General features: G+C 43.8%; 1 protein-coding gene across 1 annotated transcript in view; it reads left to right on the forward strand.

The window, feature by feature from the left end:
* Window positions 1-1849: 1849 nt before the first annotated feature.
* The window catches only part of NRG1 (neuregulin 1), a 1003358-nt gene continuing 986890 nt past the window's right edge, over window positions 1850-18317 (forward strand). The window contains exon 1 of the mRNA XM_081083057.1: window positions 1850-2712. Within this exon, the coding sequence (XP_080939183.1) occupies window positions 1977-2712 (736 nt within the window). The 5' untranslated portion in view covers window positions 1850-1976. The remainder of the gene's footprint in view (window positions 2713-18317) is intronic.

Genomic DNA, 18317 nt, shown 5'->3' on the forward strand with positions numbered 1-18317 from the left:
GTCCAACGACCCTTTCACAGGGTTTGCCTAAGACCATCGGAAAACACATATATAATTACATATTGTTTTTGTGATTAATCACTATGCTTTAATTATGTTCCATTTGTAACAATAAAATTGTGGGTCACTACAACATGAGGAATTGTATTAAGGGGTCGCGGCACTAGGAAGGTTGAGAACCACTGCCCTATACCATCTTCCTTCTCCCCCCACTTTCCCCCCGACCACATCACCAGGCTGTTATCAGTGTTTTCATGAGCTCTTTCTTTTTTGCTCATCCCCTCTAGTCCCCCACCCCTACCCCCCCAGCTGTCAGCCTCCTCTCAGTGGCCATTGAATAACAACTTCAACCAGTTTTATTAGGCCGTTGAATATATTTTTCACCATAAAAAAGCCTGAGAGAAATATTTTCCTTTAAATGCTAAAAATGTGTTCTCTTTTAAAAAAAACAACAAAAAAACCACGTACTGTTGACAGTATTACAGATGTCCTCCACTCCACCCCTCTTTGCCCCCCTCCACCCAAGTGTGCGCTTTCTGTTGACTGGTACTTGCTTGAAAAGAACATGCCCGGGAGAAGATGGATTCTTGCTTTAAAAGTAGCTCCTGAAATTTTGCAGGACAGGTAGTGGAGAGAGGGACAGGGGACCACTGGAGCAGGGGTGTAGTTAGGATGGGGGCTGGCATTCAGAACAACATTAACCCACAGCTCTTCATGTCTGGGACCTTTGGTTCCAGTGGCCACAGAAACCTCTTTCATTTCTTTTCATATATTTTAAAAAATGACGAGTTGACAAAGTACCATCCACTTTACACGCAACGGCCTTGTTGAGCAACAATGCTCATGGCAGCAGCACCGCACGTCATAAACCCTAGGCGAGCGAGGGATTTCACCGGGAGGAAAGGCGAGCAAGGGATTTCACCGGGAGGAAAGGCGAGGGATTTCACCGGGAGGAAAGGCGAGGGTAATTGTCTCCGGAGAACGGAGTGAGAGCGCGCCAGGCCCGGGGTGCTCGCTGCGCGTGCGTTCGTCTGCAGGCGGGCGAGCGTGACACAAAGTTGCTTAATTGCCGCTCGCCTCCCGTGAACATGTGGCTCCCTTTGACTTTCAAGTAACCAGTTCTCCCCAAACTTTTCTGCAGCGACGACCCGCATCGCCGGTGCCTCCCCTTCCGCGTCGGCTACCCCCCTCCCCCGCGCGGTCGGCCGGGCGCCCGGCGCCGGCTAACAGGTGCCGCTCGCTGAAGCGTCGCCGCTCGCTCCCCGGGACGTCGGCGCAGCCCACTCGGACTGCAGCCGGCCCGCCGCCCGGCCGCCCATTGCAGCAACCGGGGAGGCGGCGGGGGCGGCGGCGCGCGGGGCCGGGAGGCCCGCGGGGGCCCGGCTCCGGCCGCGGCAGGGGGACGGCGGGCGCGGGGCGCGCCGGCCGCGCAGGTACAGCGGCTGGCGGCTCCCCGGCACGCAACTCCGCCTCCCGGGCGCTCTCCCTCGCGCGCTCCGGCCGCTCGCTCGCAGCCTCAGCCGCCGCCGCCGCATCACTTCACACAAAGGACTGGTGCCCGCCGAGCGGCGCCTCCACCTCCACGTCGTCCTCCGGTGACAGCAGCCCCGACAGCAGGGCTCGGGCTCGGGCGCGGCGGCGGCGGCGGCGGCGCGGGGAGGACCTGTCACTCCCAGCAACCCAGGCGGTGGCAGCGGCTTTTTTTTTCTTTCTTTCTATTTTGCTTTATTTTGATTTGTCTTTTTATTTTTTGCCCTTCTTCCTCTTCGCCTTTCTGCGGTGCCACCCACCTCCTCCGCCTTCCCTCCTCCTCCTCCTCCTCCAGCTCCCATAAACAACTCTCCTGCACCCCCACCCCCCAATAAATAAATAAGAGGAGGAGGGCAAGGGCGGGAGGAGAGAGCAAAAGGGAGGCAGCGGGAGAGAGCCAGGCACCATCCGAACCGACAGCCCGGAGCCCGCACGCACCTCACACCATGAGATGGCGACGCGCCCCGCACCGCGCCGGGGGTGCTGGCCCTTGGGCCCCGCGCCCAGGCCCCGCCACCCGCTCGCCGCCGCCGCCGCTTCTGCTGCTGCTGCTGCTGCTGCGGACCGCGGCCCTGGCGCCGGGGGCGGCCGCCGGCGGCGAGGCGGCTCCCGCGGGGGCCTCGGGGTGCGACTGGTCCCCGCCCAGCGTGGGCTCGGTGCAGGAGCTGGCTCGGCGCGCCGCGGTGGTGATCGAGGGAAAGGTGCACTCGCCGCGGCGGCAGCAGGGGGCACTCGACAGGCAGGCGGCGGCGGGCGAGGCAGGGGCGTGGGGCGGCGAGCGTCCGCCGCCAGCCGCCGGCCGGGGAGCGCGGGGGCCGCCCGCCCAGGACGCGCGGACCACCGCCAACGGGACCGCGCCCGCCTGGCCCACCGCCCCGGCGCCCGGCGGCGGAGACCCGGGGGCCGAGGCGCCGTATCTGGTGAAGGTGCACCAGGTCTGGGCAGTGAAAGCCGGGGGCTTGAAGAAGGACTCGCTGCTCACCCTGCGCCTGGGCGCCTGGGGCCACCCCGCCTTCCCCGCCTGCGGGAGGCTCAAGGAGGACGGCAGGTACATCTTCTTCATGGAGCCCGACGCCAACAGCAGCAGCCGGCCGCCGGCCGCCTTCCGAGCGTCGTTCCCGCCGCTGGAGACCGGCCGGAACCTCAAGAAGGAGGTCAGCAGGGTGCTGTGCAAGCGGTGCGGTAAGTCCTGCGCCCCCGGGGCGTGCTCCGGCCGGGCCTCGCGGGGAGGTTGGCGGGCGAGCGGGGCGCGGCGGGCGCACTCCCGGGGTTCGACGGCTGCGAAGCAGAGGCGGTCTGGCAAGTTCAGTTTCGGGGCTGCAGACTTATCGAAGCGAACCTCAGGCAGCCCCTTCTCCGGTTTCCTGTTTTCTAGGCTTTGCCTTTGGGGGGAAGTCCCAAGTTTGGTCCTCGGTTGGGGCCACCTGAAACTTTTCAAGCCCTTGGTTTCCTTCACCAAGCAGAATGGAAAGGACTCTGCTTTCTCCTGAGTGCAGTATTGAACTTGGCTTTGGTTAGGAACTGCTGCTCGTGGGCTGCCTTTGTGGTGCGTTTCCTTTGAGGGAGGAAGGGTGAGTCCAATAGATCTTAACACCTGGCCTTCCCTTGGAGTCCTGAGGGGCAGGCAGGGGCGTGTGTCTGCGGAGAGCCCCGCAAGGAAAGGACAGCGCCCTGAGATTCCTGTAGACGTGGCAGCTTGTCGTGAACGCAGTGTCCAACAGATAGTCTGTATCTTTTGAATGTGTGTAGGTGAGAAGTATAATAAAAGTTGGATTTTTTTTTTTCTGAAAGCATTTCAAGCATTTTTGTTTTCACAATATTTTGGTTTGGAGTATATTTTGGCACTTGAGTGAATCAGAACAGATGAATGTAATTATGGAGCTACACGTGTAGGCCCTGAAGAATTTTGGAAGTTTCGTAGACTATGTCCCAGACCTTTTGAGGCCACCAGGAAGTGTTCTTTCCAGGGCTCCTTAATATGATCAGGTGTGAGAAATTAGCTGATAATGTAATTACATTTCTGAGGTAGCATTGCATTTATAAAGTAATTTCTAGGTTCTATATATCTGTATGATTTCCCGATGATCACATCATCACTAAAACATAACAGGGCTTCTTCTAAAAAATTTTACACGATTACACATCACACAGTCTAACACGCATAATAGCTTTCTCCCGGGTCTTTCTGTGTCTGTCTAAGGGATGGTTGGGTTCATTGACTTTTTACAAAACTCAGCATTAAGCCATGGTCAGTCTGCCTGCGCCATGCAAAGTGTGCCAGTTCCTTCACATTTTTGTACCTGGGATGGGCAAATATTTAAATTTCTGGTTGGCATTTGTGGTGCTTCTATCCTGCAGTTAATTAATGTCTAATGATTTGGTTTTAAAGACGGGAAAGGGTATTGCTCACCCACCGTTTCCTTACCTTAACAGCGCGTGTTGGGTGCCACAGACCTGTTAGGATTGCACCACTGTGTGGACAGAAGCTGTTCTCAGACGGTGGTGCTGAAGGAAGCTGAGTTTATGTTGGGATTCCCTGGGTCTGGCTGGTAGATGTCACTGTAAAACATGGGAAATGCTCTGCTGGGAGTTTCTTATTAGGAAACACAAAAGCTCCACATCCTTGTACCGCAGCATATGTTATTCTGTTATGGAATCTGAAACAAACATTTTTGAAGCCATGCCATTGTCCGATTTTGATGTTTTGTTGTATGTAGTACAGAAAGGATTTTGCCTTTACCCCAAGCCATATGAGCTGTGAATCATTTACTGTTCGTGGTGGGAAGTTAATGTGAAGGGGATTATAGTTGGTGATGATGCTGAGGGTTGAGGGTCTTACTAGGTTAGCAACAGTGTTGGTTTGTTTGCCTTTTTACTGGAAATACGTGTCAGGCTTCAGGGGTAAAGTTCTTTAAGTGTCTAGAGGATGTTTGGAAATGGAAAGATCATGTTGTCTGGAGAAATACTATCCTGTTTGTGTGCTTCTAAGGCGAAAAAGCATCACTGAAGGGAATTTTGCCCTTTTATCTGCCAGTCAAATGAAACACAGTTCTAAGTTGTGGCATGCTACGTAGCAGGTGTGTGTGTGTGTGTGTGTGTGTGTGTGCACGCGCGCGTGTGTGTGTTTAAATGAACTGGTAATTGAGTAGATTAGGAAATCATGAGGTCACTGCTCTAGGTTTGTGTAATTATTGTGTATGTTTGTTGATTTTAGCGTTATGTACTTTAAAGTAGGATATTGCTTGAAACATCAACTCATAGATATGGCTAAGGACTAACTGAAATCATGCTAAAAGTTTCTCTTGAATTTTTATGGCCATAGTAGTTATTGTAACATTATAAGATAAAAGTAAATAGTGTAAGCTATTGTATATCATGTAAACTCAGTAAATCCATACTCGAAATGTTGGGTTTAAAAGTGTGTGAAAACTTGTAAATTCATCCAGCTGTGTGGTCACAGTTAACAGTGTCATTCAGAACCTAGCAGGCAAAGGAACACAAACAAGTGGTATGTGTGGAGGGCATATACAGAGAGAATAAGGGCTGATTTGTCCTGGCCCAGCTGCTCCCGTGTGCACAGGATTTCAAGGACAGTGATGGGGCAGAGGGTTCTTATCTAACAACATGAGGCTGCCCTGGGGGCGTGACGGTTTGTTCCTGCCTGAGCCACGATGTTGGGCAAAGTCATCCTGTGATCTCATGCCCAGGGGAACAGTTTCCAGCTCTTGTGCAGTCAGCTGCAGTGTTGTTCCCTACAAGTTGCTCACTAGTGTAGAAACCACACATGCAACAGATTAGCTTTAGCATTCAGTTCATAGAAATCTTCCCCGAGTTTTTTTTTCTTCCCACTTTCTAAGCTAAATAGTGTCTGTAAAAAAGAAGCTCTTCTCTGAAAAAAAGAGGGGGGGGGGGTGGATCTTTTGAAACAGAAACTATTTAGTATATTTTAGAAGACAATACAGAATTGCATAGCTTGTTTGCTTTATAGTTGAAGTTTGTGTAAATAACATTTACTTTACAGTTATTTAAATTCCTGCCAGCCTTTGGTTTTTTATTTTTTTGCTATTCACTGAACAAGCTAAGAAATGTTTCTAGGTTTTATATGCATCATCCTGCAAAATAACTTACTGTTCAATTAAGTTTCTATTACTCAAATCATTGTTTGAAGTGCTGTGTTTTTAGTTTTCAAAGCATTGCTGTTATACTAGACAGAAGCTCATTTCCAAAAAGAAGTAAAAATACTAATGTTGAATAACATCTATAATTGGGCTATGCAAGATTTGTATATCAATTATGTTTTTATAAGGCAATCTAAATATTTGGTATATCTTATAATATTGAGTGTATTGATAATGTAAACATGTTTATCAAATATTTATGATACATAGCACTGCTTTTTCTAATATCCCCAAAAACTATTTAATCAAAAGTGCTGACCTGATGGTGTTATGAAAATGAGAAAAATGCTGTAGGGATTTCCCAGCCAGCATTAAAGAAAATTATTTTTAATAAAAGTGATGTTAAGGAAGAAGCAATAGGAACAGATGCAGCTTGACTGGTTATATTTCATAAATACACATGTAAATTTAATTTCCCAAGTGTTTGTGACTGCTCTCTTTAAACTGTATAAATATTACTTTAAAAAGCTTATACTATATTTAAAACACTTCTTTCTGTTGAGGAGAGGAACTGTATTTTTTTTAATACTTATGTTTAAAATATGAAACCCAGATCGATCATTTGGGAAAACAACCCCTTAAAATAAAAACATTTTAAAAGGAGAACGTAAGTATCTGAATTAGACTGTTTGACAAGCACCCGGGGATAGTTCTCATCCATTGTGGGAGATCTATAAATCCTATGAATCCAGGAGTGCTTTTCCATATGTCTTAATGTACTAGGTAAGACTGGGAAGCTTACACAGCATGGAGGGTCAAAACAATGAGCTGTGTTCCTGCTGGCCTGTGTATTTATAGCAAATGAGAGCTAAAGACGTGATTGGACGGGTTAATGCCCTTGTCAAATGTAATCTATTCATTGTCCAGGAAATCTTTTTCTTCAATGCCCCCTTTTTTCCCCTGTTATTTTTTTCTCAATTATAAACGTTGTATCTTTTAAAACCTGATTTTTAAAATTTTGGTGAAAATATATGAACTGGTTAGATGTCCAAAGATCCTCAAACTCTCATCTGCCCTTAGTACTTTGCAATACTTGGTGTTTTTGTTTGGTTGTTTTAGATATGCTCAAATGACACGAAAAAAATGATCTCTATAGATAGCTCTGATTGAGTGGGTATTTTGATTAGCCTTAACAATAAGTGATAATGAAAACAAAAAGTATATAATGAGTAATAGTGGGAGGATTCATTGATTGCTATACTCAGTGGAAGTGTATAATGGAAACAGAAGGTAAAAATTTAGGGATCTTACTGACTCATGCAATTTGTTAGCAATAATTATAGTGTGACATGCTCTACTCAGAATTTTCAAAAGAAAAGAAACTTTTAATGTTCTTATTTTTAAATAACAGAATGGCTGTGGTGGACAGTTTTCTATTCATATACGAATGCTCTAAATTTGTGCATGTACTTGTGGCGTTGTGCTCTTATGTTATCATAAAATAACTGAACAATAAAGTAACATTATGAATGACTTATGTCCTAGCTACCTGCCCAAATATCGGTCACTTTATAATACTTGAACAACTGAGTAGTGATACGTATATCCTGTCATACTTTTAAATCTAAAGCTGGATTATTTGAGAATTTACAGACTACAGACATAAGTCTTACTGAGAGAGAGCTTGTGTTTTCGTTTTGTTTAGTGCATGTGAGGCAGGCTTGTTTCTGCAGTTTGCCTCCTGGTTCTCCATCCCCAAATGGCCCATACAGATTGAAGTAGATAAAATAGAAGACATTTTGGTGAGGTTGGGCATAGATCCCATTGATACAAAACAATTTCCCCCAATATAGACTGCCATCCAGGAATCCTTGAGAGACATGTGTAAGTGGTAATTGATGTTATTACTATTATTATTATTTTTTAAAAAGAGAACCAGGATATGTTTTCTATGGCAAATAGTTTCCTTGGAAACTACGTCCTAACCTTGGTTCACCCCAGTAGGACCTAGTAACATTTGTGTCTTGTTTTACAAAGAGATGAGATTTCATTTCACCACTTGGATGGTATATGGGAGGTAGTTCTTTCAGTTCCTAACTCAGGTGTTTGCCTTTCATATTTCCCTGTGAGAGGTTATATGAGTGGATCTTAGTTTGCGAGAGAACAAAGTGTAGGATTGCCGTTCATCATCACACTAACTAGCCCTTCTCTTGACCCCTTGGGATTCAGCTGTCTGTCTAAATATGTCAGAACATGGCCCTAACCGGTTTGGCTGAGTGGATAGAGCATCAGCCTGTGGACTCAAGGGTCCCAGGGCATGTACCCTTGAGTCCACAGGCCATGTACCTTGGTTGCGAGCACATACCCAGTAGGGAGTGTGCAGGAGGCAGCTGATCGATGTTTCTCTCTCATCGATGTTTCTAACTCTCTATCCCTCTCCCTTCCTCTCTGTAAAAAATAAATAAAATATATTTAAAAAAATATGTCAGAAAATGGAAGTCTTAGATCCCCAGACAGTGAATGTGGATGATCTCTCTATTCCTGATAGATGCTTTGCCTGATCCATAAGGACAGCGATGGTAACCTGCTCTTCGTCTCCATTTCAGGTTTCCCCTCTAAAGCCCAAGACCCTGGCCTTGATATCTGCCCCAGTGTGCTGGGACCTGTAAGAAAACAGCTCTGAGTGTCACATGATTCCAGAGCTGGTAGTCAGATTTCGGAGGAAATGCCGGGCCCAGAGAATCTAGAGCAGTGGTTCTCAACCTTCTGGCCCTTTAAATACAGTTCCTCATGTTGTGACCCAACCATAAAATTATTTCCGTTGCTACTTCAGAACTGTAATGCTGATACTGTTATAAATCGTAATGTAAATATCTGATATGCAGGATGGTCTTAGGCGGCCCCTGTGAAAGGGTCGTTCGACCGCCAAAGGGGTCGCGACCCACAGGTTGAGAACCACTGATCTAGAGGATGGACTTGATTTCTTTCTTTTTGCTCTGCTTTGCCAGAATATATGAGCTGAACTGAGCCCAGCACAAGGAACCATGCCTGGTGAGGGCACTAGAGTCTAGGGCAGTGATGGCGAACCTTTTGAGCTCGGCGTGTCAGCAGTTTGAAAAACCGTAACTTAACTCTGGTGCCGTGTCACATATAGAAAATTTTTGATATTTGCAACCATAGTAAAACAAAGACTTACATTTTTGATATTTATTTTATATATTTAAATGCCATTTAACAAAGAAAAATCAACCAACAAAATGAGTTCGCGTGTCACCTCTGACATGTGTGTCACAGGTTCGCCATCACTGGTCTAGGTAGTGGGGACCAGACCTGAGAGAGGAGCACCACCGTCTGCTTTGCTAAATGGGGAAAGCCCATGGCAGTAATGCTGTCATTCCAGATGTTGTCTCTAACTTGGGAATTCCTAGTAACGCAAAAGAAACTAAAACATAGAGGGGCTAACTAAAACCACGTGGTTACAACTATGCGACCCACAGGTTGAGAACCGCTGTTTTAAATGAATGTAGAAAAGTACTTATCCCTAAAAAAGTAATAAAACAGGATTTTGGATGAGTTACTTTTGCCTTTTTTCTCCTTTGTTTTTAACATCTTGTCAGCTCTTGGTTAAACTGCAGGTGGGATGGCACACGCCCATTCGGGCTTGGATGAGTAATGAGATCCTCTCCTTCACTTTCCAGTGGCCCTGGAGACACCACAGGCAAAGATGTGTTATCGGTGGCAGCACTTTATCTTCCTGTGGGGAGTGTCCTGGCTGCACCTCTGTAGAGAACCTGGCAGTTTTCTACTGAGGGGGAGAAGTATGGATGTGTTTGCTTCAAACAGAATTTGTCTCTAGATTTCGCCCTTTGGAGGTGACTCTGGTGAAGCGGGCTCGTTGGTGACTGGCAGGGAGCGTGTGTGCATCATTGTCTGTCATCAGCACCAAAAGGTCACCGCTTTGAAATTGCCCAGGCTCTCTACTTCTTCGCCAGCCAGGGCACTTCTGGGATGCTCTTCCTTCATTGTCTTCTCCCATCCACCGAGATTGCGCACATCTGGTCCTCAGAAGCACTAGCAACTTTTCTTTCATAGGATTGAAGATTTTAATAAAAACGAGAGCATTTTGGAAGGTAGTCTTATTCTGGTGAGCAGATTTCCCCCCAAATTGTGGTAACGTAACATTTACCAATTTAACCATTTTTAAGTATGCAGTTCAATGCCATTAAATATTCACATTGTTGGGCAGCCATCATCATCATTCCTTTCCAGAACGTTTTTATCTTTAAAGTGAAACTCTATACCCACCAAAGAAGTCCTCATTCTCTCCTTCTCCCAGCTTCTGGCAACTACCATTCTACTTTTGTCTCCATGAATTTGACTACTCTAAGGACCTCACATAAGTGGCAAAATGCAGTAGTTGTCTTTTTGTGACTGGCTTATTTCATTTTGCGTAATGTCCAAGATTCATCCATGTTTTCGCATGTGTCAGAGTTTCCTTTTCAAGACTGATCAATATTCCGTTGTATGTACAAGCCACATTTTATTTATCCATTCATCTGTCAATGGACACTTGGGTTGCTTTCACCTTTTGGCTATTGTGAATAATACTGCTATGAAGATGGGTATCCAAATATCTATTCAAGAGACTGCTTTCCTACTGGCCCATATTGCTCCATGGTTAGAACATAGGCCAGCCTGTGCACTGAAAGCTCTTGGATTTGATTCCCAGTCAAGGGCACATACCTGGGTTGCAGGTTCAATCCCTGGCCCAGATCAGGGTACCTGCAGGAGGCAACCAATTGATGTGTCTTTTTCACATTGATGTCTCTCTCTCATTCTCTCTCTTCCTCTCTCTCTGCCTCCCCCCTTCCACTCTCTCTAAAAAGTCAATGGAAAGCCCTGACCAGTTTGGCTCATTGGATAGAGCGTTGGCCTGTGGACTCAAGGGTTCTGGGTTCGATCCGGTCAGGGGCATGTATGTTGGTTGTGGACACATCCCCAGTGGGGGGTGTGCAGGAGGCAGCTGATTGATGTTTCCCTCTCATATGTGTTTCTTTTCTTTCTTTTTTAAAAAAATATATTTTATTGATTTTTTACAGAGAGGAAGGGAGAGAGATAGTTAGAAACATCGATGAGAGAGAAACATTGATCAGCTGCCTCCTGCACATCTCCTACTGGGGATGTGCCCGCAACCAAGGTACATGCCCTTGACCGGAATCGAACCTGGGACTTTTCAGTCCGCAGGCTGACGCTCTATCCACTGAGCCAAACCGGTTTCGGCTCTCATCTGTGTTTCTAACTCTCTCTTCCTCTCTGTAAAAAACCAATAAAATGTATTTAAAAAAAAGTTAATGGAAAAAATATCCTTGGGTGAGGATTAACAACAACAACAACAACAACAACAACAACAACAACAACAACAAATCCTGCTTTCAGTTATTTTGTTTATAAACCCAGAAGTGGAATTGCTGGACCAGATTGTAATTCTATGTTTAATCTTTTGAGGGACCACCGTACTGTTTTTCACAGCAACTGAACCATTTTACATTCCCACCAGCAAATCATAAAGGTTCCAATTTCTCCACATCCTCACCAATGTGTTTTATTTTCTATTGTTTTGAGAATAGCCATCCTAATGGGTATGAAGTGGTGGTGAGCAGTTTCATGTTGTTGTTTTCTATTCAAATTTAGTGCCTCTAATTATACAGTCATTAATAAGAGACCAAAGTTCTTGGAATAATACAGAGGTGTTTATCTATTCAGCATTTAGGCTCCTGAATCTGAATTCACCAAGTGACAAAATTACAATAAATAATAGCGTAGTAAAACCAGTAAAAGGTTTAAAGAGTAAACTTGCATATACATAAGAATATGTTTCTACTCATATTGCTGTCGATGTGTTCCAGAAAGGCACCTTATCACACTTGTCTTAGTATCTGAATCTTTTAATTGATTTTACTTATTCATTAATGTTTCATTTTTGAAAAACAAAAACAAAAACATTTCCCTGTCTCTATTCTGCCCACTGCTCCAAATCACCTTCCTTTAAACACTGCACTGGGGCATGAGTCATTCTAAAATACTAAATTTCATTAGATTTCTTTCCTGGCTTAGAAACTTTCAATGGATATGTCACAGGTAACTCTAGATCCTGACATTCAATGTCCTTCTCAGTATAAATTAGATCTTTCTCATTTTTACTATAAGAATGGTTTCATCCAGTCCATCTCAGTTGCTCCAGGAATGGCCATGCACTCTCCTAGCCTTCCTGTTTGTACCTATGCCATTGCCTCTGCCCGATCTCTTTCCTCCTTATTTCTGTCCCTGGAAATTCCAATCTTCTTCAGGGTCAGCTCAAATCCCATTGCTTCCATGGCAGACCTGGTAATGATCCTGCCGGAAATACTCACACTAGCCCTTGAACACAGAGAGAAGCATCCATTGGCTACCTCCTCATGCCCCCTACTAGGGATTGAGCCTACAACACCGGCATGTGCTCTGACCTGGAATCAAACAGGCGACCTCTCCATGTATGGGGCGATGCTTCTCTCTCTGCCTCTCCCATTCTCTCTCTCTAAAATCAATAAAAATATTTTAAAAAACCACACAAGATAACATAAGGAAAATTTGTAATAGCACCAACTGAGCCACACTGGCCAGGGCTTGTTTTTTTAATTGAAGTATTTTTAAATTTTCTGAATGTGAATGTATCTTGCCTCACCCAGTAGACCACAGTATTGTTGTGGGCAGACACTTGGAGTTCCTCAGCTTACGCACAAATGAAAAATGCCCCATCTTCAGAATCAGAACTCCTTTCCACTCCCAGGATTGTAGTTTAGTACCTGTGTGGTTTGGGGTACATAACCTCACTTCTTTAGGTCTCAGTTCCCTAATAAGTAAACTGAGAAGGTAGAACTAAAATGCTTTTCATGGCCCCTTCAAAAGCATCTGGTCCTCATCTCAGAAATGACCCGAGTTACAAACCGCTTCTGCTCCTGCTCCTGGAGCTTGTCTTTCCTTTCCTCTCATTTTATTTAGTGTTGTTCTAAGGAGAATAATCCTGGAAAGTCAATTGTGAAATGTTCAGACAATCTGAAAGAGGAGTAAGAAAGCTTAATGAGAGGGAGGAGAGAGTTTCTCTCCCTCTAATCTTTTTACTTCCATTGCCTTTTTGGGTCGTTTCATTCTACTGTCTAAATACTAATTTGTTTGTATTCATGGGCATCATCAAGAAGCAAATACCTTTGTTTCTGCAGGCCTGTCTTTGAAATTATAAAGTATGAGTAATCGATTAATCACCTACTGAAAATTTATAAAGCAAGAAAAGTTCAGTCATTTGTTTGAATAAAATGATAAAGAAGATTTTTACTGTGAATTTTTATTAATTTAAAAAATGTAAATCTGGGCCTGGTTTGGTTCTAATACTCTCACTGTTGTGGAAAGAGATGAGGCCAGCACAGAGAGCAGAGCATGGCTTCCAGCTGGATGGCACTAGTCCTGCTGGTGGCAGGGGGAGGGCTCTAGCCTTGGTGCCGGATTGGGACACCACACCTTCTTTTCCAGCTCATGATTCTCGTGGTTTGGGCAAGAAGATGATATATTTTTGTCCTTTCATTAGTAGAATGAGCAATGCAGAAACAAGTTCTCAAATGAAGAATACTTTGATCTGACTTTTTAAATTACTGTATGAAGAGGCCCAGACCAAGTTAATCTCATCCAGGAGATTCAGTGCTGCTTATAAATTGTGGTTCTTATTAGTAAACCCATACCTAGCCCAATATTTTGGCTACAGATTCATATATCCAACTACTTATCAGATAATCCATCTAAGTGTCTAACAAACATTTCCTCTCTTTTAAAAAATATATATTTTAATTGATTTCAGGGAGGAAGGGAGAGGGAGAGAGAAATAGAAACATCAGTGATGAGAGAGAATCATTGATCTGCTGTCTCCTGCATGCCCCTACCAGGGACTCAGCCCCTAATCTGGGCATGTGCCCTGACTGGAAATTGAACCTTGACCTCCTGGTTTATGGGTCAATACTCAACCACTGAGTCACACCAGCGTGGCCAAACACTTTCTAGTAAACATTTTAAAAAGTGTCTCATCATCTCCCCTGTCACTTTATCTGTAAATAATGAAATTACTACCTTTATTGCTATTATAGTCACTACTATTATTACTAGTTGTTTTCTTGATTGGCAGCTTATTGTGTTCCAGACAGAGTGGTAGGTGCTGATATGTATTCATTTATTCCCTCATCATATAATAACATCAATGTCTTCTCAGTCACTTCAAACCAGAAACTTCTCTTTTGCCCCAGATCAGTTTGGTGACCAAATCCCGTTGATTCTACTTCCTTTACATGTCTCAAATTCCTCCTTTCTGCCCCAATTCCATTGTTTCTGTAGTACACCTTCTTACTGTAATTGTCTTTGCACATGTATTCTCCTTTTCTTTTTTAATTTTATTTAAATGATTTTATTCTCCTTTCCATAAATTCATTCTCTATTCTGTTTCTCATGTGATCTTTTTGAAACAGTAAAGATCATACTATGCCCTGTGTAAAGCTCTTCAGTTGCCATCAGGATAAAATCCAGACTCCTTACAATGGCATATAAGGTCTTTCAACTTTTGTCCAAGTGCTCTGATACAGTTCTTTCTCTAACTTGGAACCCTGTGCCACACTGATGCCATTGATCCACATGTACTAAGTAGCTTTAGGGTTCTATGCACTTGTACATATTGTTCCCTTTTCTCAGAAGAATGGTTAAATATGGCTGTATAGATAGATAACAGATTATTCTACAGTCTTAAAAAATCTTGAGGTAGAGGAAGTATAAAGACTTAGGGATATGTACATAGTATGTTGTCAACTGAAAAAGAGGATTTATACAATATGTGTATGATTACTGTTATCTACATGTCAATCATTTACTTCCCACATCTCTGTATCTGTCAATCTAAAGAGAAATAAAAGGCGGGAAAGCTACATAACAATGTTAACAGTAGGCCATTAGAATTATTAATGCTTAGAATTTTCTTCATTTTGTTTGTTTTTCTAATGAATGTGTAATATATTTTTAGCAAGGAAAAGCAAAAATGCTATTTTTTATAAAAATACTGATTTTTAACAAGCACTGAGTCTTGCTTAAGTGACTTTGCCCATTTGGAATGCTGCCTTCCTAATAGTAGATGTGTTAGGGTAGACTAACGGCCATAACAAGTGGTACCCCAAATACATAACAGCTCAACTGCAATGGTTTATTTCTGCCCAGTGAATGGAGAGAGCAGGAGATGTTCTAGTCTTTACTTTTCTCTGAAAGAGACTTGTGCTAACACCTGAGACATAGCTGAATCTTACTTCGAACCAGATTGGTTAAAACATGCAGGGTTCCTTTTTGAGGTAGTCATTTTATTTTTAATGGCAGAGCTATCCTCTGGAAAGTGGACAGATTTTCCTTCTGCTGCCTCACAGCAGTGGGAGAGCCCAACAGCTATGTGCAGAGCAGATAGCAACAGCCATCTATGTTTACTGTAGATAAATAGCACGTTAACAACATACTCACTCTTGTGCTCAAATGAGCATTTTATGGATTAAGTTTGCAGTAAGTATTTAAAGTTTAATGCTTACTGTATCTGGTTTCGTTTGATATCATTGAAAATGTAGAGGGTCAGACCACATTCATGTTGTCTTTTTGAGCTCCGTGTTGAGCAAACCATTTTGATGTGGGGACTGTGGGGACTGTGGAGAAATACTCTCGGGTTTCATCACTGCTGACTTAATTGGGTTTCATGATGTACATTTCTTCTTAGTAGGATCAATTAAACTGGCTGATAAAGCTGCCTGTAAAAGCCAAATTGTTAGGTTAAACCTGCCTGGTATATTAAATATATTGATGAGTAATCTTTCCACTGTTTTTTTAAAATCATCTTTATTTACTTTCCAGTAGTTTTATTTCTAGTAACTTGCTAAATAATGGTCAATATATACTTAGTAAAATATTTCTCTTTAAAATGCTATTGAAAAGTCCATGAAAATGATTAAGGTGCCATATCATCCACCTACTTCCTGTTGGTAAGAATTGCTGGTGATTTTATGATTTGCTAGGTATATGCTGGGCTTCCTTGCGCAATCCAACGGAAAGGGAACCAATTTATAATAGGTGAATAGAGACAATGAATGAATGGTTTTGAAACTGTGTAAAACAGTCCTTTGTGCACCCACATTATGCATGTCATTGTAGTATTTTGTTAAGTATTGATAAGATAAAGAGGACACTTTAGAATTGTGTGTACATTATAAAGAATGATACATTTGCTGTGCTCTTTTTTAGTCTCCTCTTTGTCATGGGCCATTTGCTTTGTAAGGTCTTGAATTCCAGGTGGTTAAGGAATAGCTTAAGGCATTGTCTTACCTGCAGGTCATTTGGAGACATATCTATTAATTAATTAAAATGGATTAGAAATTCATCATTAATTTACCTCTTATTTTTAAAATTAATTGGTGTAGCTCCCCAAATCCCATTTCTTTCCTTTTAAATGTAGGCATTCCTGACATGTGAGAGAAATTATAGGGGCCATTCTGAAGCTGTGGCTTAAAAAATTATGAGAACCATAGAATGCTAAACAAATGTAGGTAACCAACAGAAAAAGAGCAGTGAGCGCCCTTTGTCAATTTCTTTATTCAATAACTATTTATTAGGCATCTATTATTTGCTAGTCTTTGTACTGGTTCCTCGGATCATAGTGATGAAGAAATTAGACATGGTTATTTCTGAGCTAATAGTGTAGAAAGGCAGGACAGTTACGCAAAGCAATGTATGATATATGCATATTTACGAATGTGCTCAACTTTATAAGGGACTAGTACAAGGTATACTATGAGAACATGTACAGAAAAATCTAAGTTTGAATGGTATAGGAAGTTCTCATTGAGAAGGAGACATTTCTGATGGGGTGGAGTGGGAGAGAGGAGGAGGGAAGGACATTTCCAGCCCTGAGGCAGGGATGAGGCACAGCAGAGAGGAGAGTCAGTGTGGAGGCAAGAATGAGATCTGAGAGGTAAGGAAAAAAAATCAGACCACTCTGGAATTTTTAGGACGCTGCTCTTTGTGTCCTAAAAGCACGGGAAACACTGCAGGGTTCTAAGTGTGGGAGTTACAAGATTTCCATTTTAAAAACATCACAATTTGCTGCTGTGCAGAGAATGGACTGAAAGGGACCTAGAGAGCATGCAGGGAGGGCTCCAGGTGAGATCGGATGTGGGCTTGCACTACAGGGGAGCAGGAGAGATGAAAAAGCATAAGGATGTGAGGCTATTTTGGAGGCATCTTTTAGTCTTGGTTATGAAGGGAGAATGCTTGTGTGTGTGTGTGTGGGGTGGGGGGTGAGGATGGCTCCTGGGTCTGGCCTGAGCAATTGTATGAATGGTAGGGAATGAGCTGGAGGGTACTGCAGGAGAAGAAGGCTTAAGTTCAGTGTGTTTTTGATCTGTCCTAATAGAAATGCCAAGTAAGTACTTGAATGGATGGAGCTCAGAAGAGAAGTCTGGGTTGGGTTTATGAATGTGGGAGTTTTAGACAAGGACATGCTATTTCTTTCTCTATGGAGTAGTTGCAGTTGCTTAGGAAAAGTGTGGGGGAGGGTGAGGAAAAGTGAGTAGAGAATGAAGTGTGAGGAACTGCAGTCTTAAAGATGAGGCAGAGCAGGAGCCAGAGGTGACGGGAAGGAGCAGGGAGAGAAGTAAGAGGGAAACCTAAAAAGGATTCAGGATGGTGGTCAGCTGTGTCCGAGTCCCCAGAGAATCCTTCTGGAAGATGGGGAAGGGAAAGCCCAAAGCAGCATTGCCTACTACTACTGCCAAACACTTTGCATGTAAAAGTACTCGTCTTTGGCAGCAACACGGAGGCCTCATAAAGCAGTTCTGGACTAGCGCGCTGCAGGGGGAGGCCAGAGAGGGTGGGTTGAAGTACTAAGAAGGCTAATGTGTGGATTATTAACAGTGGATTTAGTAATATTTAGATTTATTAAATATAAGTAGCAGGAAGCTGTTTTAAGAATTTTGAACCTTTTTTGGGACATGGAGTTGGGAAGAATGACTCTACTTGAGGGATCTAATGGGTAGTTTGTATAAAAACATTGTTATCAGTGGAAGTGGGGTATTCCTTTCCCCACTGAGTGCTGGGGGTCGGGTCCTTGTGATAACTCAAGAAAAAGAATTTTCTGAGACTTGTACAGGACGATGAGTGATTTTTATTTGCATGGAATTGCATCCTTGGGGTTTTAAAGTCCCATTCCCTTCATCCAGGCCTAGAAGAAGTGCAGCTGGGAATTCAGTAGAGCTAGAAGCAGAGCCGGTGCCCAGAGCTTCCGTGCCATGGTGGAGTTGGGTCTGGTGCAGCATCAGGCTAGTTGCAGTCCATAATCCATTGTGTGCGGGGTCCACATGGCTGTGGGCCATGTGAGCGAATGCAGGGGAGCCAAGAGAGCAAGAGAGTGGACTTCTTTTATTTAGGGAATTAAATATTCCAAATCTTCCCACACTTGCAGTGGCCATGCCTCCCCTGGCCAATGACCTATTCCCAGATGTATGACTGACAAGCAAGTACCTTCCCTATGACACCCAGACTTTACTGGGCATGTGTCTACTCTCCCCCTGTCCAGGC

Source organism: Myotis nattereri, assembly GCF_964212035.1.
Source record: "Myotis nattereri genome assembly, chromosome: 2".
In the NCBI taxonomy this organism is placed as follows: domain Eukaryota; kingdom Metazoa; phylum Chordata; class Mammalia; order Chiroptera; family Vespertilionidae; genus Myotis; species Myotis nattereri.